The 20,834-nt window shown below is 35.1% G+C and overlaps 2 protein-coding genes and 1 pseudogene across 3 annotated transcripts; 1 reads left to right on the top strand and 2 right to left on the bottom strand.

Moving 5' to 3' along the window:
• Positions 1-229: 229 nt before the first annotated feature.
• On the top strand, positions 230-2,767 carry LOC114183724 (craniofacial development protein). Of its 2 annotated transcripts, none has more exons than XM_028070842.2 (3): positions 230-793; positions 1,622-1,739; positions 2,175-2,767. In XM_028070842.2, exons 1-3 carry the CDS (start codon positions 249-251, stop codon positions 2,388-2,390), a joined length of 879 nt encoding a protein of 292 aa, XP_027926643.1. In that variant the 5' UTR covers positions 230-248; the 3' UTR covers positions 2,391-2,767. The 2 variants fall into 2 exon arrangements, with proteins under 2 accessions (XP_027926643.1, XP_027926644.1); XM_028070843.2 differs by having other exon boundaries at positions 1,622-1,773.
• A 2,912-nt stretch (positions 2,768-5,679) lies between these two features.
• Positions 5,680-6,734, bottom strand: LOC146886448 (uncharacterized; annotated as a pseudogene).
• Positions 6,735-9,600: 2,866 nt separating this feature from the next.
• Positions 9,601-18,920, bottom strand: LOC146886447 (uncharacterized). Its single transcript, XM_085673182.1, has 2 exons — positions 13,939-18,920; positions 9,601-13,498 (listed from the first exon to the last, which is right to left on the bottom strand). Exon 1 carries the CDS (start codon positions 17,229-17,231, stop codon positions 16,164-16,166), a length of 1,068 nt encoding a protein of 355 aa, XP_085529308.1. The 5' UTR covers positions 17,232-18,920; the 3' UTR covers positions 9,601-13,498; positions 13,939-16,163.
• Between the last annotated feature and the right edge of the window lie 1,914 nt (positions 18,921-20,834).

Genomic DNA, 20,834 nt, shown 5'->3' with positions numbered 1-20,834 from the left:
AATCAACTAAAACTTAATGAAGTCGAAAGAAAAATAAGTTTAATTACATTTTTTTACTCTTTATTTTCATAAAAAAAAGTTAAATTGATTTTTTATTTTTTTATTATAATTTGATTTCGATTGTTTGAAAAATTGATGGAACAACTTAATTTTGAAAAAAAAAAAGGAAAAAAGAAAAACTAATTAAACTGAAAAATAGTGATATAAACCCTTGCTTTCCATATCGGCTTTCTTAGTCGACTAGCACCATGTCTATCTCCACAGTCCTCTTCTCTCGCCGGAACCCTGTCCTCTTCCTCAAAACCCCTTACAGACTCATTACATCCCAAGCCCAAGCCCAAGCCCAAGCTCAGCCCAGCATAAAGCCCCTCCACGTCCTCTTCACTGAAGCAGTGGGCCATTCCCAGAAAACCACCACCTCCGACACCGACGAAGAACAAACCGAATCATCAGAAACCGCAACCGAACTCAAGAAAAATCTGAAGCAGTTGGAGCAAGACATTAAGACCCTCAAAGAGAAAACACCAGGGATTCCAAAAAGGACGAGCTTGTTCGCTGCGTTTACGAATAAAAAACCTCCCTCGAAACCAAAGGACTCAGTGGTTGTCAAAGAGCTTTCCCCCGACATGAAGATGTTTGCGCAGCACTTGTTCGAGAAGGGGTATTTTAAAGACGCCAATTTCTCACAGTCGAAGAAAAAATTTGATCTTGATTGGTTTACCAGTTTCTTCGCCGTAGGGTACATCAAGTTTGCGGCCCAGAGATTCGCCAGAGATAACCAGGAAATTGCCAAGTAAGATCAAACGAAGCCATTACAACTTTTGTTTCTAATCATAATTATTATTATCGTATAATGTTCCACTCTCTGATGATGACTGAATATATGGGGTTTTTTCAAACTCGGGTTTTGTCTTCAAACTGGTTTTTCTTATTGTTATGATTTGGATTTGGTTCTAATTAGTAGAGGGAGGATATTTTTGCGTTATTTTCATCATATGATGTATGTGAACTCCAACATTCATGGTTTGATGTGTTAGTTTGGTGCCGGTGGTTTTAGTTCCAGATTTTTATTTTTTATTTTTTTGTGTTGTCTCTTTGTTAGTTCTTAAATTGCAAATAAAATTAAAAATAGAGTCTCTGAAAGTGTAAATCACTCTCAAATCAGTCCAAAATTAAAAAGGCATGAGACTACAGCCATAATGTATTAGCTAAGCAACTAACAATTTCAAGAACTGAAGTAACCATTTACTACCAGAAAATGCTTTTAACTATCAAATGTTTAGCTAATATTATATTGTGATGGAAAAATGCTGATCAATCTTATTTGAGGATTGAGTTTGTTTTTCATATTTATAGGATGATTTGATGCGTTATGGAAGAAAATCCTTAGAATTTGTTAGTGTCCATTAAGCTGACTTGCATTGCTTAGGAAATTATCAAACTTCTGATTTCACATGTTTTGCATTGTTTTTGCAATGTTGCAAAATTTTGTATAATACCTACATTTGTTTCAAAAGGAATTGGCAGAACGGTAAATTTTGATTTTATTCTTTTTCCTTGGTGTTTATAATTCATAGCTTTCCCCAAATGACTTATATTTAACATGGAATTGGATTGACAGATGGTTATCAGGAAGTGCCTTGAAGCAAGTGGCTACGTTTGGTTGCTCTGACACCAATAAGAGTGCTGTCTTTCCTGCTAAAAGACTGCGGAAGTTTTTTGAGGTCCCAGAAAACACTGTAAGGTTTATGGCATGCATGAAAGGCATAGCATGTAGGTGTTTATGGCATTGTTCATGAATCAGAATTTTAGTTTCACGTTGACAATCATAATAAAAGTCTGCTTATAGGTTAGTATAGGTCACCAAAGTGAACTTCAACTTTGATTAAAGAACAGCATCAGAAATAGTTAAGAAATTGCATCAAACGGTTTGTTTCAGTAAGTTGCTTGATTGAAACCTTAAGTTTTGTTCAGAAGTATGTTAGGGAACTTGTTGAAATAAGCTGAAAACATCTTACGGAAAGATTATAAGCTAGTTTTGTAAGGTCTCACAAATGTTTATACAGATGCTTATGTTATAAGATGAGTACAAATGTTTATATATACCTGAAGTTTTACCCTGTATTTATATGAATCTGTTTAGCTATGTTATATATGTTTTCTTTTGGCATCAGGTTTGCTGTAAATGCACCCTGCAACAAACATGCAAGTTTATGAATCAAAGTGTATGGAATGTTAACACAAATAGTTTGGAATTAGTGACAGTTATGAAGGTTATCACTTCATATGGTTTAGAGTCAGTTCACCCCCAGCTGGTAGTGCCTGAAGTAGTAAAGAAATCAGTAAGTCAATTGCTGAAGGAGATTGTGAAGCTGAGTCCAACCACCTGAGAATGCTTCTGATTTTGACCACTTTTTCTCTTATGTGGGAAATTGAGCCACATTTTTTGGAGAAATTGATCACATGAGGTGAAACTTTTGAACATAATCTTCAGACCTTGTAGACCATTTTTGGAGATTACACTTCTTGCTACTCAAAGCTTCCAAAATGATACTCCATTTCTGGTGAGTGACAACTATTTCATTGGATAAAGTGCTTGCTTGAAATAGGCACAAATGTATGGGCTGGAATATGGTGTTACTTTCAAAAGTTATAAGTTTTGGTTTGGGATAGAGTGAAGCTTTATTAGAAAAAATATTAAAAGAAAAGAATTATTGAATTCTTTGGTTCATCTTAATTTAAAAGAATAGTGATATATTTTTTTCAATTTCTTGATTCTGTTTTTTAAAAATTCAATTGATTTAAATATATTTATCAAAATATGCACACTCAATGAACTGCAACGAAAATCGGTTGTTCATATTGGAAGGGTATCTAGTAGGGACTTTACATTATAGATCAGCATATCAGAAAAAAAAAAAAAAAAAAACTAATTTTAAAATGTACAATAATATAAAAACACATCACTTAATATTTTAACTTCTTGTTCATGTAATCTGAAAACTCTCAGATTACTCGATTCATAACCTTTGGTTTAAAATCACAAAGAAGGATAATTTTTATATTTTTTTTTCATGGTTTATGAAACCACAGGAAGCAAAAGCCTCAGTTCATTGATTTTTGTCCAACTTACAAAAGACGAGAATTTAAACTACTAGCATCAAATTTAGAATTACTATCTGGATAATGGAAAATATCGATGACCCTACAAACAGTTTTAAAGTTATAATGATAATCATAACGGGTTATGGTGTTATGGTGAAAATATTGTGGTAAAAAATATATAATATCATCAAATACTTTTTAATGAAAAAGTAATGATATTACGTCTAAAAATGTAATTGATATAATATTATATTAAAATACTACAAATTTAAAGTTTGAAACATAAAATAACAACAAATCATAAAATATATGTATTAAGTTTCTTTATAATCATCATATTTAGAGATGGCAACAGGGTGGGGATGAGTTTCACTATTCTATACCCATTCCCGTAAAAAAAATTCATCCCCATACTCAAACCTAACGGGTATCAAATTTTTGTCTCATCCCCACCGGGTAACGAGTGTAATCTCGTACCCATACCCGTTTTCTTACTACTTTAATATTAATTTTAATTAATTTTTATAAAAAATTACGGTAAAGGAAACATAATATTAGTAAATATTCAATATTTGGAGTATGGTTATTTCTTTGATATCAAATATTTTGAAATAAATTATAATTGTTTACATTTTAGATTATAATACCAAATAAAATTTGATGAGAACCAAAACATTTATTAAATTTGCAAACATTAATGAAACCTAGTTGATAAATTTTAAGAATATTTTTTAAAAAATATAAAAGGAAAAAAAATATTTAAATTAAAATATATTTAAATGTTTGTTTACTTGAATTTTTTAAATTATAATGAATCTATTTTTTATACACTAATAAAAGTTATAATACATCACTTGATCAAAATGACGCAAAGAAAAAATAATAAACATAATAATAAAATTTTAACATAGATCTTGTATCTTTTGAACCACAATATATGTTGGATGGTAGTAAAAAAATATTCATGGCAATTACATTAAATTTTTATATTGTAGTAAATAAAAATTATTTATACAACTATAGTGAAAAAATTAAGTATGAATGTAATGAGTTAAAAAATAAAAAATAATTAGATAAAATTTATCGAAATAGTATTCTACATGATGAAAATAAACAAAAAATAAAAATATTAAAAAATTAACAAATGTGTGTCTTATAAACAATTTGGAGACTATTGGAAGGAATCACACAAAGGAAAACAAATATATAATTAATGGTATGATAAGATGAAAAATATCTTAGAGATCTAAGAAAACTTCTCAAATATCAATATATATACTCAATGGTTGATAAAAATTGACACAAAAAATAAATAATAAACATAATAAAATTTTATCATAGATCTTGTATCTTTTAAACTCCAATATATGTTGGATGGTGATAAAAGAATATTCATGGCAATTACATTAAATTTTTATATTGTAGTAAATAAAAATTATTTATACAATTATAGCGAAAAAAAATTAAAGTATGATTGTAGTGAGTTAGAAAATAAAAAATAATTAGATAAAATTTATCGAAATAATATTCTACATGATGAAAATACACAAAAATAAAAATATTAAAAAATTAACAAATGTGTGTCTTATAAACAATTTGAAGACTATTGGAAGGAATTGCACAAAGAAAAACAAATATATAATTAAGGGTATGATAAGACGAAAAATATCTTAGAGATCTAAGAAAACTTTTCAAATATCAACATATATACTTAATAGTTGAGAAATAACAAAAATTGTTTTAGAGAAATAAAAGAGTTCAAATAAAACAAAAATTAATAATAATAAGTAAAGAATTTTTTTTATATTACCTAGTAAATGAAATGTTTATCCTATATTTAAATTGAGAGTATTAAACATTTTCATGTGAAAGGAAAATATACACTAAATAAAAATATTAAAAAATAATAGAAATATTCAAATGTTAGACATAACTTTTTTTTAATTTACATACATCATTTTAACATAATTACATAAAGGTTATGATAAGATAAAAAATATATTGGAGATGTGAATGAGTTTCATGACAAACCAAATATTTAGAAGAAATAAAAAATAGAAAGAATAGGGTTACTTAATTAATTGTGAATATTTTAATAATTTAAAAGAGGATGGAGATATGGCGGGGACGCGTATTATGACGGGGATATATTCATCCCCATCCCCATCCCCATCCCCATACCCAATCAAAAAAATTGGGGATTCCCCATACCCATACCCATACCCAGTCAATGCAGGGATTCCCCGTCAAAACGGGGACGGGTTCGGGCAATACCCACGGGGACAGGTTTATTTGCCATCTCTAATCATATTCTTTTTCTAATATAATTGTTTTCAATGTCCTTATCCAATGGAGTATATCCCTCTTCCGCTTCCCCTTATCACACAATTCATTTTGAACTTAAATTTGAGTCTTCTCTTTACCGTTCTTGGGTTGTGTTGGAGTTGGAGTTGCACTTGAACCTTTCTTAGAAGCATGGGAAGATTCAATAACAATATCACTACTTAATGGTTGCTTTCTTTTATTAGTTGTTTTTCTCTTTGTATAAACTAATGATTCTTCAATACCTTAAGCTTAATAAACAATTGCCCTGTTAAGATTGGGATCATCATCAAAAACCAACTTATTACCCTCATCTTCATTATTGTTATCATCATCAACTTCTCTCACTAATCACTCATTAAATTCATCAATGTCATTCAATATAATTGGATATATTTCATTCCTAATATCATATCTTTGAACAAGTTGTTGATTATACTTTATATAAACCAAATCATACAACCTTTTATGGTCTAGCCTATTCCTTTTCTTTGAATGAATCTGCATTATGAATAAGTAATATGTGAATTAATTTCTATCTACACTTTACAAGATAATAATAAAATGAGTCATGTCTTATTACTTGCTCAAAAACCTCTAATTTCGCTCACATCCTGATGAACTACATGTCAAACTTAAAATCTTGATTGCTAGCTTTTGTAAGTTGGGAGTTGCATGCCCATAATTCTTCCACCATTGAGCTACACAATCAAAGAAACTAACTTAGAATGCAACCATTATATTTTAGCACAATTTACAAAGTGTGTAAATGTCTCATTTGGGGTTGTAGTATTCCTTGATTCTTTGGCAAAATCATCACTAAAGAGTCCATTTGCACTCTTATAAAGAGACAACTTAGTTAAAAAAATTTGTTGCACATATTTACTTGGCACCAACCTCCTGATGCAGTCATATAATCCATTTGTAACTTCCAAATCATATTCCATGTCTGGGTTGGAATAAAAGAACTCTAGGTTAAAAGAGTAACCAATAACATGCAAGGGGCAATGAAGTTGACATGTCCATCTGTTACCAATGATTGTAAATACATCATTGTATTTACTTTCATCGTTGTTGAATGACTTCATTATTGTTTCCTTGGCTTTCTCCATTGTTTCATATATATAACCTATAGTTGCTTTTCTTTCTCCATCAACTAGACGAAGCACATGAACAAGAGGAGCCATGACTTTGAGAGTAAATACTACTTGATTCCAAAATGAAGGCATAAGAACAATTTTTGTAGCCTCCCTTCCCTTCGTTTCCTTAGATAGCTTATTATTGCTCCATTCATCAAAAGTGAACATCTTTCTCAAATTTCCCTTCTTTTGATGCAACCTTTGTAATGATAAATAAGAGGTAGCAAACCTTGTAATGACTTGTCTTACTAATTCCCTTTTGTTTGTAAATTGTCTCAATAGACTCAAGGTACTAGAATGACTATAGATAAAGCTAACAAGACTAACTTCTCTTTGAATTGTCTTCTTTATCAAAGGAAACTTTCTAATGTCTTCAAGCATCAAATCTATACAATGGACAACATAATGAGTCGAATAGAGAAAGGGTATTTTCTCTTCTAACAACTTACCAGCCAACACATAATTGCTCCCATTATTTTCTATAACTTAAACAACATTTTCTTCTCCAATCTCCTCTACAAGGGAATCAAGCATCTCTAATAGTTTTTCTCCTGTCTTCACAAAGTTTGAACCATCAATGGACTTAATAAACATTGTCCCTGTAGGGGAGCACGCCAATGTTAATCAATCATCGTTGCTTTCGGTCAGTCCATGTATCTGACATAATAGAACAACCATGTTTACTTCATTAAAATTTATGATCTTGCAACAACTTCTTAGTGTACTAAACTTCCTTGTCGAGAAGTGGAACTTTGATTTCATGATAACTAGGAGTGGGTAAATTAGGTCTATAAGCACTTATGACATCAATCATATCTTGAAAACTTTTCAACTTTACAAGGTTGAATGACAAGCCTACTTGGTTCTAAAATCAAGCAATATATTGATGAATCGAGGCCTTTAAATTTTTTTCACATGCCTCTTTGATGTTAGCTTGCCTTAGTTTTTCATTTTTTTCCTCCTTTCCATTACAGTAGTTGGATTTCTACAAAACATTGTTAGAAAATGATTACTCAAATAATACTAGTAATAATCAAAATATGAAATAATATAATAATAATAATTATTAGAGCAATAATAATAATAATAACATGTATCTGAATCAAAGAATATTAATCAGAGATATAATACTATTAATAATAAAATTATTATCATAATAGTAAATAATGGATAAAAATAAATGAGGTAAGGAGTAGAAATAGCCTGGGTTGAGGCATGTATAGCGCTATCCTTAGAGAGAAAACGCTCCTATTGCATAAGGCTAAACAAATACCCAATCATATATGTTTCAAATCATATGTGTTTCTCTCCCAAGATACAACAACCCATCAGATCGATCGAGTGCAGCGAAGGATCTCTGAACCTTATGAACACCACTGTCTTAAAGATAATATAAAGAAGAAAAGAAGAACATTTTTTAGAAAACTCTAGTGTTTGTTGTCTCTGTTGTTGTATTTTTCCTCATGCACCTAGGTGGTATTTATATGTAGAAAAGGGAGACAAAGGAGTAAATTGTAATAAGAATATAATTATTAGTCATAAAAAACATTAACCCATAAATTAAAGGTCTATAAAAACATGAGTAACCATAAGTTTTTTTTATTTTAATTATTTATTTTTTAAATTATATTAAATTATTTCTAACAATCTCCCATATAATTTAAAAAAATAAAATAAAACAAAATATATTATCTTTTAAAACAAAATATTGTAGTTCAGCGTAAGGAATCTTCCGGGTCTGATCCTTACACCTAGTGCTTATAAACTTCCACCTTAGAAAATGCAGAGACTTAATAGCCTTGAGCTACATCTCCTATGACCGGGTTTTAGTAAATAATACATGCAATATCAGTGTTCATTATAGGTTCTAATCAGTGGGTGCACGTTACGGCCTTGTGCATGTATCTTGTTTCATGAGTGTCACTTAGAGACTTGCCCATGTCTCACAATGGCGGCCCTACCATCACACTCACTAGGTAAACTCTCAAAGGGTGATTTGTGACTCACACCCCTACAATAATTGTCATTGGGTTTATTAAGAGGTATTTTATAAAATAAGCATAATAATGCACATACCTCAACCTTACTATTGCCCCAATTTATAGTACACCTCGTCATAGGAATGAGACATAAAAGTTAATCAAATTATTTGGTGTACTTTAGTCAACAACAACTTCGTTGTTACCCATTGAAGTCCATTCCATGGGATCACCATTCATGTGGAGATGGGTGTCCATTGTTGCAACTAATTTATGGGCTATAGTCTCATTCTCCTCAACGACTCAAATACTTGTTGTTGATGCATCAACCCTTTGATAAGCAGATCTGTAGTATTTCTTTTTGACCTGACAAAGTGATAGAGGCCGTACCCCACCAAATTAAAACAGAATAAATGCAGTATATGAAAGTGAACCAAGTCGTCTCCCAACAACCAATATTTTCATTCAAAGCTTCAATTTCCAGATGAACACAACAATACAACACAGGGGGGTTTGGCAGACAAATTCAGAATGCTAATCAACAGATTAATTGAATGCGAAAAGTGATTAAAACCGTATTGACATCCTTGATTCAAACGCAATTTTGCTTATCATAGGTCACCAAATTAACACCTCTGCCTTCTCTCAATCCACTAGATAATAATCCACTAAGCGAAAATTACAATCTAGCTTCATTATGCAATTAAGCAATGCACATATCCTTAAATTCGTGACAGCCAAGTTACATAAATTAAGCATGAACATAACTTAACCCAAACACATGCAATTACTCTGTAAATTAAGCACAAACAGATTCATCACAATGCATTCCCGAATTAGAACAAAGAGACATGACAAATTTCACAAGCAAGCACAACCTCAAAGCTTCATTTCATTTTTCATCAAGGAGTCAATACACGAAATTAGCTAGACATGGAAATGAGCAATTAGACACCACAATTCTAGAATCACAAAAACAGAATCAAAAACCCCTAACTTATGAAATCTGAAAAACGCAAATTAAGAGCAAAAAGAGAGATTTTAAAGCTTCAATGGAATGCAAAACGGTGCTATCATATATAAATGCGAAAACCCCATTAATGGGTGTTGTTCCAAGTGTATAAAACCCAAAAAATGAACTGCCCAAGCAAGAAAACGAATTCAAAACGTAAAACCCTCAATGGGTGCTGTCAAATATGCATAAAAACGGTAAAAATGAGCTAAAAACGTGAAAAACCGCAAGGGGCACCTCCATGGAAGCTTGGAGAACGAAAATGGAGGTTTTGAAGAGAGGTTGAAGATGAAGGAGCGGCTGGTGCCTTCATGCAGACCTAAAACTCGTGGTCACCTTACCCTACCACTCATTATTTACAAAATTGTCATTATGAGCTGCAAAATTACAAAAATGCCACTTTGGGCCTCAAATGTTGGCCCATTCACTCTGTTGGCGTGGAAATGACATGGAAATGATGTGGAAATGATGTGGCAACTCTCTTCAACTGAATATTGATGTCCAAGCTCCAAAATTGCTTCACCTCAAATGCCTAAAAATAATTAAAAACAAAAATTAGGCCAAATAATGTGAAATTAGTCCAAATTCGGAACAGTGGCCCAATAAAGCTCAACAGTTGAAAAACACTCTAAAGACGAACAATTAAGCACTGAACAACTGTCTAATGGGTGCACAAAGGCTAGTGGATTGGAAGAAAATAATGACTCATCAAAATCGACCACACTTACCCTTTTGCACTCCTGGGCAAAATTAAAGAGTAAAGCAAAGCAAGGACATCATAAACATAACAAGAGAGACAAAAAGACACACGACAAACAGACTCAACAAAGACACAAGGAAACACATACAACAGAGAAGGATTCAAAGCTGCAAGGTATCCATGAACATCATCCAAACAGTTCAAAACATGTCAAGTACTTAGTTCAGCTCAAAGAGAGAATTGAAAGCAACATAACCTCACAAAATATGCACTGTATCACTCAAATCTCTAGGCTATTGTTTACTCTCAAAGCACCCCTGAAAAACAAACATCAAACAGACTTGGCAAGCCTCTAGAACCAACAACCAAACCAGAAACACATGCGGGTCAAGATGAGAAGGACTTTTCAAGGTTGTAATGGGGCTGAGGACAAGTTGTGGAACATATGGATAAGTAGCTAAGCAACCAAGGAAATAGAGGAGTAATGGGGAATAAGTCTCAATCAATCATGAAAGTAATCCCAAACACCAACACTTCCAACTTCGGTTCTCACACAATGCTCAAATCCAAACTCCTTTTATTTCTTTTCTTTGTTTTCTTTTCTTTTCTTTTTGTTTTGTTTTCTTTTTGTTTTTGTTTTTCTATACACTACAAAGAACATGCAGAGAAACAATAATTTTGAAATCCCACTTTGGTGTACAAATGAGCAATTCCAAGAACCAATAACAAGTGCGCGCACAACCACACTTGTTGTGCGCGACCACACTTAGTTGAACACCCATTCCCAAAACAATTCCAAAGCTCCAAAATTTCCTAAGGTAGGAATAATCATGGTTTTTCTGGCTAAGGGCTTGTAATGAGCTGTAGAACCATGAAAGGGTATGCAAGCTCAAAAAGGGGTATCAACAGAAACAGTTCAAGGTAGGCTTATCTAGCTATAGGCTCACAAAACAAAATTGCCTAAATCATATCCCAACATGCATGTGTATCAGAAAAGCATTAGAAAGAGTCAAGCCAAGTCCACTGTGCAAGAATTCAAGAGGCATATATCACACAGTCAAAGAACAGAGAGTGGCTCAAATTCTCACACAGGGTCACACAGAAAAGCAACTTGACATGCAAAGAGAAAGCAAGGATATCAGTCCACAAAGTAACCAACAACTCATCCTCCAAGAGTGAAGTGAGTGTCCCAAACAAAAAACAAAAACATAACACTAACTAACACAAATTAACAAAAAGGAAACAAACAAAAGGAAACAACAACAGACAGACAGACCTGGACAAATGCAATAAAAGTAAAGAAAGGGAAAGAAAACTCCCTGAATCATGGTGAAACAGCAGTGGGGTCAGGTAGGGAAGTCTCCTCCACAATAGTATCCACCAAGGCAGGATTGTTGAGGAATGGCTTCAGACGATGCCCATTCACTTTGAAGCTCTTATCGGTGGACTGACTTTTGATTTCAACTGCACCATAAGGATAAACATTAGTGACAACAAAAGGGCCAATCCACTTTGATCGCAACTTACCCCCCATGAGTCCAAGTCTGGAGTTATACAGTAAAACTTGTTGACCAACAACAAACTCCTTTCTAGCTATGGAGCTATCATGGAATCTCTTGGTCTTCTCCTTGTAGAACATAGAGTTATGATATGCCTCCAGACGGATCTCGTCTAACTTGTTCAACTACAACTTCATTTCCTCTCCAGCTTGATCAAGAGAGAAGTTGCATGACTTGATAGCCCAGTAGGCTCGATGCTCTATCTCCACTGGAAGGTGGCATGGCTTACCAAAGACAACCCAATAAGGAGACATCCCTATAGGTGCCTTGTAAGCAGTCCTGTGAGCCCATAAAGCATCTTCAAGTCTATTACTCCAATCCTTTCTGTTGGGTTGCACAATCTTCTCCAAGATCCTCTTGATTTCTCTATTTCAGATCTCGGCTTGCCCATTAGTTTGGGGGTGATATGGGGTAGAAAGTTTGTGCACAACCCCGTACTTTGGAAGCAAAACCCCATGGATCTGTTGCAAAAATGGGTGCCCTGGTCACTAACAATAGCTCGAGAAACTCCAAACCTGCAAAATATGTGAGACCTAACAAAGTCCACAACAACTCGAGCATCATTAGTTCTAGTGGCTTTGGCTTCCACCCATTTTGAAACATAATCAACAGCAAGCAAGGTGTAAGTGAAACCAAAAAAGATAGGGAAAGGGCCCATGAAATCTATACCCCATACATCAAACACCTCACAAAATAGCATGGGTTGTTGAGGCATTTATTGTCTCCAAGAAATGGCTCCTCCTACTCGTTGGCATTCCTTACATGTGCTACAAATCCTCCACGCATCTTTGAAGATGGTGGGCCAATAAAATCCGCAATCTAGCACCTTGCGAGCTGTTCTCTATGTGCCAAGGTGACCACCAGGTGCAGATGAATGACAAAATTTGAGGACCGAGTCAATCTCATGGTCTGGAATGCATCTCCTGGTAACCTGATCACTGCATATTTTCCACAAATAGGGGTCATCCCAAATGTAATACCTAGCATCGCTCTTGAGTTTATCACATTGAGCTCTGGATGCTAGGGGAGGAAAAACAGAAGCAGCAAGATAATTAACAATGTTGGCAAACCAAGGTGAGGAAGAAGTAGAGAGTGTAACAAACTTTCATCGGGAAAGTCATCCCGAATCGGTGAAGCATCATCAATAGACCTCTGAATCCTGCTTAGGTGGTCTGCAACCAGGTTTTGTGCTCCTATCACGAATCTCCAAATCGAATTCTTGGAGCCAGAGCATCCATCTTATCAGCCGAGGTTTTGATTCTGCCTTCTTTAACAAGTACTTAAAAGCTGCACGGTCAGTAAACACAACAACAGGAGAACCAAGCAGATAAGATCGAAACTTTTCAAGTGAAAAAACTACCGCAATGAGCTCTTTTTCTGTTGTGGTGTAATTTGATTGGGCAACATCTAATGTCCTGGAGGCGTAGTAGATTACCCTCAGTTGCTTATCAATCCTTTGAGCTAGAACAGCCCTTAATGCATAGTTGGATGCATCACACATAAGCTCAAATGGGGCTGTCTAGTCGGACGCCTGAATGATTGGAGTTGTGGCCAGGGCCTTCTTGAGGCAATCAAAAGCCTCTTTGATCCTTCATCAAAGATGAACTCAACATCCTTTTGCAGTAGGTTGGATAGTGGGAGGGCCTTCTTACTGAAGTCTTGAATGAAGCGCCTGTAAAACTCTGCACAGAAGAGGGGTAAGGCAATTGTGAAATAATTGAGATCTTGGCAGGGTCAACTTCAATGCCGTTTTTTGAAATTATGTGCCCCAATACTATGCCTTGTTCTACCATGAAATGACATTTCTCAAAATTGAGAACAAGGTTAAATTGGATGCACCTGTTTAAAACTCTGTCCAAACTATCCAAACATGCATCAAATGAGGACCCATATATAGTAAAGTCGTCCATAAACACCTCTATGCATTTTTCAAGAAAATCACTAAAAATGCTAAGCATGCACTGCTGGAATGTGCCAGGGGCATTGCATAGGCCAAACGACATCCTCCTATAGGCAAAAGTGCCAAAGGGGCAAGTGAATATGGTTTTCTCTTGGTCCTCAGGTGCAATGTGAATTTGAAAATAACCAGAAAACCCATCAAGAAAGCAATAGTGGGACTTACCTGCCAAGCGCTCAAACATCTGATCAATAAAAGGCAGGGGGAAGTGGTCTTTTATGGTTTCTTGATTTAGCCTTCTGTAGTCAATGCAAACTCTCCAACTATTTTGCACTCTTGTTGGAATCAGCTCCTCTTTTTCATTCTTGACTACAGTGAGGCCTGTCTTCTTTGAAACAACATGGATGGGGCTGACCCACTGATTGTCAGAAATGGGGTAGATGATCCCAGCTTGTAGAAGCTTGGTCACCTCCTTCTTTACAACATCCGAGATGACAGGGTTGAGTCGCCTCTGTGGCTATCTCACTAGCTTTGCTCCATCTTCCAACAATATCTTGTGCATTCATGTTGATGGGCTAATACCAAGGATGTCAGCCAATGTCCTTCCAATTGCCTTCTTATGCTTTTTAAGAACGTGCAACAACCTCTGCTCTTGTTCAGCAGTGAGGGAGGTGGAAATGATGACAAGCAATTTGTCCTCCTCCTCTAAGTAGACATACTTGAGGTTTTCTGGCAGTGGTTTCAACTTTGGAGTACTGGATGCTGGCTGAATATCAGGAACCAGAGGGGAGGGAGAAATGGGTTCCATAGCTTGTACCTGAGCATAACAATCAGATGCATATGTACTTCCTACAATATGGTTAGTGTAACCTGATTGTATAACATCCAAGTCAATAGGTACAACATCCATAGAGTCAAACTCAGTAGATTCAACATTATCCACATCATATTCAACATCATCAGAATCAGAATCAGAATTAGAATTAAGAACATCAATGCATGCAAATTCAGATAACTCAAACACAAATGAATGTTTTAATGCATGCAAAGAGTGGAAATCATAAATCAATCCATCAACAGCATCATCAATAATATCCACGTGAAAAATAGAATGATCCTCTAAGGATATTTCATGGCATCCAGAATGTTAAATCGCACAACAATATCATCAAACTCCATGGACAAAGTACCTGCATGGACATCAATTTTGGTTCGTGCAGTTTTCAAAAATGGTCTGCCTAAAATGATTGGTGCAGAACCACGTGAAAATCCCTCTTCCATATCAAGAATGTAAAAATCAGCAGGGAAGATCAATTCACCAATACGAACCAAAACATCATCAACCAAATTGCGGGGTGGGCAACATTTCTATTTGCCAACTGAATCACCACACCCGTAGGTTGCAGGGGTCCAACAGAAAGAGATTTAAAAATAGACAGAGGCATTACATTTATTGAAGCACCAAGATCAAGCATAACATTTTCAAATTTATTGTTACCTATGATGCAAGGTACACAAAATGTACCTGGGTCCTTGCACTTCTCAAGAACCTGAGGAATAGATTTACCTATCAATGCTGACACATTTCTCCCCATGTTGATATTTTTGTTTCCCTTTAGCCTCCTCTTGTGCGTGCATAGCTCCTTCAAGAACTTTGCATATCTGGGAATCTATTTAATGGCATCCAACAGAGGTATGTTCACCTCCACCTTCCTGAATGTTTCTAAGATCTCCCTGTCAACCTCTTCCATCTTTTTGCTTGGAATGGCTCTTGGAGGGAAAGGAAGAGGTATGGAAGGTGCAACAGCAGAGGTGGAAGGCATAGAAGTCACACCAGATGTGGAAGGACCAGCTGCATGAGCATCACGCTTTCTCTGAAGTGTGGCAGGGTCGACTTCCTTTGGAGGTGTAGGCTCGGGAGTGGGAACTTCAATGTTCTTCCCATATCTCAATGTAATGGCACTCACATTTCTCGGATTTTCCACCGTCTGTGATGGAAGCTTGTAAGAATTCTGAGCCTGTGCCTGGTTTAGCTGAGTGGCCATCTGCCCCATTTGATTTGTCAAACTCTGGATTGAGGCCCTAGTCTCCTGTTGGAATTGCATATTTTGAAGGGTCATCATCCTGACTAACTCCTCCAATGAAGTAGAAGAAGAAGGTGCAGGTGCTGCAGTAGGAGCTGGTGTGGGTACAGGTGGAACAATAGCAGCTTGTGGTGCAGGTGCAACTCTTTGTTGTGGAGGTGGTGGTTGTACATTTTGAAATTGTTGGGGCTGCTGCTGGTTACCATGGTTTCGCCATCTCAAATTAGGGTGATTCCTCCATCCTGGGTTATATTTGTTTGTTGACAAATCATGGTTCTGTTGTTTATGTTGGGGCCTATTGTTGTTGAAAATATTTCTTGCATAGGCCTGGGGGGTATCCACTGATGTAGAAGAAGAAGCAGCAGCCTATTGTTGCAATGCTGGGCAAGAGTCTGTAAAATGATCAACAGATGTACAAAGGCCACAAACTCTTGTAGTTGGAGCTCTCTGATTGGAAGCAACTTGATTGACTAGTGAGGTAAGAGCATCAATCTTACTTTCCAACTTCTTCGTGTACTCGGTTGCCCCTACATCATGAACACCTCTAACAACTATGGCATCGCTCCTTATGCCAAATTGTTGAGAATTTGAAGCCATGTTCTCTATTAGTTGCCTGGCTGCAGCTGGGGTTATGTTACCAAGGGCACCACCACTTGCGACATCAATCATATTTCGATCCATGTGGTGCAGACCTTCATAAAAATATTGCAGAAGGAGATGTTCAGAGATCTGATGGTTTGGGCAGCTTGAACAGAGATTCTTGAACCTCTCCAAGTACTCATAAAGGGTCTCCCCAGATTGATGCTTGATGCCAGAAATCTCCTTCCTTATGGTTGTTGTCCTTGAAGCAAGGAAGAACTTGGCAAGGAACAATCTCTTCAGGTCATCCCAGCTTGGGATGGACCTGGGTGCAAGGTAGTACAACCAGTCTTTCGCATTACCCTCCAAAGAATGAGGGAAAGCCTTCAAGTATACATTGTCCTCTTGCACATCTGCTGGCTTCATGGTGGAACAGACGACATGAAACTGCTTCAAGTGTTTGCACAGGTCCTCACCTGCAAGACCATGAAACTTTGGCAACAAGTGTATTAAACCAGTTTTTAGCACATATGGAACTTCCTCCTCGGAGTATTGAATGCATAAACTATCATAAGTGAACTCTGGTGCAGTGAGCTCACTCATAGTTCTCTCATGAGGTGGAGGAGGTTGAGCCATGTTATCAGTATGAAAATCAAAATGCTCAGAATAAACAGTATGCTCAGAATGCAAGGAATGAGGAGTGTCAGGAATGTGAAAAGAATCAGAAGAGTCAGGAAAAGTCATTGAATATTCAGCATGCAAAGATGGATTCCTAAGATGCCTACTTCCTCTGTGGAATGTCCTATCAATCTCAAGGTCAAATGGTTGTAATTCACTTGGGTTTCCCCTAGTCATGCACCAAAAAACATTAATTCTAGTGATATTGGCATAACATAGGGTATAACTACAAGTATACTCAAACGAACTCCAAATGAATTGAAAATTGGTAGGATATTCCTTTGAGTGGTCAAACAGAAGCACAAAAAAAATCAGATCAAAACTCAAAGCACAAGTATTTTTAAAATTTTTTCAAAAGTGGAAAAAATGAAGAAAAATCACAAAAAACATTGCTGAAATGTAGAAAATGGCATTTTCTGGAGAATCTGAGTTTGCAAACCGACAATGAGGGTTCCAACAAGGTAGGAAATCAAATTCCACCCGAAATGCATATAAAATATTAGTGATTCTGATAACCAGAGCAAAAGTTATGGTCCTCTGAAGTTTCACTAAAAATTAGTCCAAATTATTTTTGAATCTCTCAACTCAGACCATACCAACTGCTCCAACTATTTTTCACATCAAGTTCAATGTCTTAGAAGTGGGGGGAAAAATTTCAAGTCAAAAAAAGCACCGTAGCTACCAGAACAAAAATCCAGAAGTTAAATGCCAGATTCGGACACTATTCATGCACTATTCACTACACTAGATGAAACTATTCATGCGCGCCGCGCCACTATTCACTACACTACACAGAAACACACAAGAATGGAAACAGGCATTGAACTTAACAAAACATTAACATCACAATGAACATATACCAACTCAACCACACTTGAACTACACACACCAAAACACGAAACACAAACACACTGAAAATTTTACTTTGAACTAAACGATTGGTCCCCGGCAATGGCGCCAAATTTGATAGAGGTCGTATCCCACCAAATTAAAATAGAATAAATGCAGTATATGAAAGTGAACCAAGTCGTCTCCCAATAACCAATATTTTTATTCAAAGCTTCAATTTCCAGATGAACACAACAATACAACACATAGGGGAGGTTTGGCAGGCAAATTCAGAATGCTAATCAACAAATTAATTGAATGCGAAGAGTGATTAAAACCGTATTGACATCCTTGATTCAAACGCAATTTTTCTTATCATAGAGCACCAAATTAACACCTCTGCCTTCTCTCAATCTACTAGATAATAATCCACTAAGCGAAAATCACAATCTAGCTTCATTATGCAATTAAGCAATGCACATATCCTTAAATTCGTGACAGCCAAGTTACATAAATTAAGCATGAACATAACTTAACCCAAACACATGCAATTACTCTGTAAATTAAGCACAAACAGATTCATCACAATGCATTCCCAAATTAGAACAAAGAGACATGACAGATTTCACAAGCAAGCACAACCTCAAAGCTTCATTGCATTTTTCATCAAGGAGTCAATACGCGAAATTAGCTAGACATGGAAATGAGCAATTAGACACCACAATTCTGGAATCACAAAAACAGAATCAAAAACCCCTAACTTATGAAATCTGAAAAACGCAAATTAAGAGCAAAAAGAAAGATTTCAAAGCTTCAATGTAATGCAAAACGGTGCTATCATATATAAATGCGAAAACCCCATTAATGGGTGTTGTTCCAAGTGTATAAAACCCACAAAACGAACTGCTCAAGCAAGAAAACGAATTCAAAACGTAAAACCCTCAATGGGTGCTGTCAAATATGCACAAAAACAGTAAAAATGAGCCAAAAACGCGAAAAACCGCAAGGGGCACCTCCATGGAAGCTTGGAGAACGAAAATGGAGGTTTTGAAGAGAGATTGAAGATGAAGGAGCGGCTGGTGCCTTCATGCAGACCTAAAACTCGTGGTCACCTCACCCTACCCTTCATTATTTACGAAACTGCCATTATGAGAAGTAGAATTACAAAAATGCCACTCTGGGCGTCAAATGTTGGCTCATTCACTCTGCTGACGTGGAAATGACATGAAAATGATGTGGAAATGATGTGGCAACTCTCTTCAACTGAATATTGATGTTCAAGCTCCAAAATTGCTTCACCCCAAATGCCTAAAAATAATTAAAAACAAAAATTAGGCCAAATAATGTGAAATTAGTCCAAATTCAGAATAGTGGCCCAGTAAAGCCCAACAGATGAAAAACACTCTAAAGATGAACAATTAAGCATTGAACAACTGTCTAATGGGTACACAAAGGCCAGTGGAATGGAAGAAAATAATGACTCATCACAAAGTCAAGAGAGATAACCATGAGTAATTTTGTTTCTAATATACTTGTCTCTCATTCTCATATGTCAATTTCATTGACATTTTTACTAAAAACTTTAAATATAAAAATTTAATTGTCAGGATGCATTGGAAAAGGGAATAATTTATGCATAGTAGATTGTGACAGAACACTAGTTTGATTTTTAACATATTTCCATAATAGTGCACCTCCATCCAAGGTTAAAACATAACCATAACTAGTAGTTGATTTTATCACCAAAATTAATATCCAATTTACATTATCATTCAATCATCTCAAGAAATTAGACATATTATCATAACTAGAAGAAACACAAATAATATTATCACTTTATGGCAAAACAGTGAGGTATATATTCATTCACTTTATAATATATAACCAAGATATTTTTATTAACAGGTATGTTAACCATTGTCAGACACCTCCACACTTTGAAATATTTTAAATGTGGTTCTTTTTTCTTTCATAACTCACAACAAGTTTTATCAGAATCTTTTGTGTTCAAAATATGGTAAGCAGGAAATAAAATTTCACCCTATGTAATTTTATAGGCAAAGACAAGCTAGAACTTGTAGAATAACATTTACCATATTAAAGCATTTTTTTTCTTTCACTGCACCATTATATTAACACCATACACTATATGAAGTTGTTACTTAATGAATAATACAATGAGTTCACACAAAACACTCATTTATAAATACATGTATCATCACTTCTTTGATTAATTAATTTTGCACCTCAAAATTTTATAATTTGAATGGTCTCTAACCAAATTCTTCAACAATTATAATAATAGCATGTCATATAACATAGCTTTAGACATCAAAAAATTATTCAAAGAGCAGTAAATTCATTTATCCATAATTTCATTTATTGTTACCAATAGAAGTAACCACAATTGTACACATAAACTTTGAGGCTTAGTTGAAACTGATTTAATTATAACCATAACAAATACTTTAGTTGATAAAATGTGTTTTCAGTCTTCAGCTCTATATTGTTTTTAATTTTAGAATTGAATACAAACGAGTAATCAAAAATAGAAATAAAGGGACATTTTCTCTCTAAGAATGTTAGAATTTCATTACTCAAATAATACTAGTAATAAGCAAAATATGAAATAATATAATAATAATTATTAGAGCAATAATAATAATAACATGTATATGAATCAAAGAATATTAATCAGAGATATAATACTATTAATAATAAAATTAGTATAATAATAATAAATAATGGAGAAAAATAAATGAGGTAAGGAGTAGAAATAGCCTGGGTTCAGACATGTATAGCGCTATCCTTAGAGAAAAAACACGCCTATTGCACAAGGCTAAACAAATACACAATCATATGTGTTTCAAATCATATGCGTTTCTCTCCCAAGATACAACAACCCGTTAGATCGATCGAGTGCAGCAAAGGATCTCCAAACCTTATGAACAT

The sequence above is a fragment of the Vigna unguiculata genome, chromosome 5 (assembly GCF_037176805.1).
Source record: "Vigna unguiculata cultivar grain cowpea cultivar isolate G323 ecotype 2 chromosome 5, ASM3717680v1, whole genome shotgun sequence".
Lineage (NCBI taxonomy): Eukaryota > Viridiplantae > Streptophyta > Magnoliopsida > Fabales > Fabaceae > Vigna > Vigna unguiculata.
This window is presented reverse-complemented; position numbering and strand designations above follow the sequence as displayed.

Bases quoted from the DNA above. Each gene is read 5' to 3' on its own strand.
- LOC114183724 (XM_028070842.2), top strand. From the start codon at position 249: ATGTCTATCTCCACAGTCCTCTTCTCTCGCCGGAACCCTGTCCTCTTC. The intron at 794-1,621 runs GTAAGATCAAAC...TTGGATTGACAG, and splicing joins GATAACCAGGAAATTGCCAA to ATGGTTATCAGGAAGTGCCT. The intron at 1,740-2,174 runs GTAAGGTTTATG...TTTTGGCATCAG, and splicing joins TTGAGGTCCCAGAAAACACT to GTTTGCTGTAAATGCACCCT.
- LOC146886447 (XM_085673182.1), bottom strand. From the start codon at position 17,231: ATGACTAGGGGAAACCCAAGTGAATTACAACCATTTGACCTTGAGATT.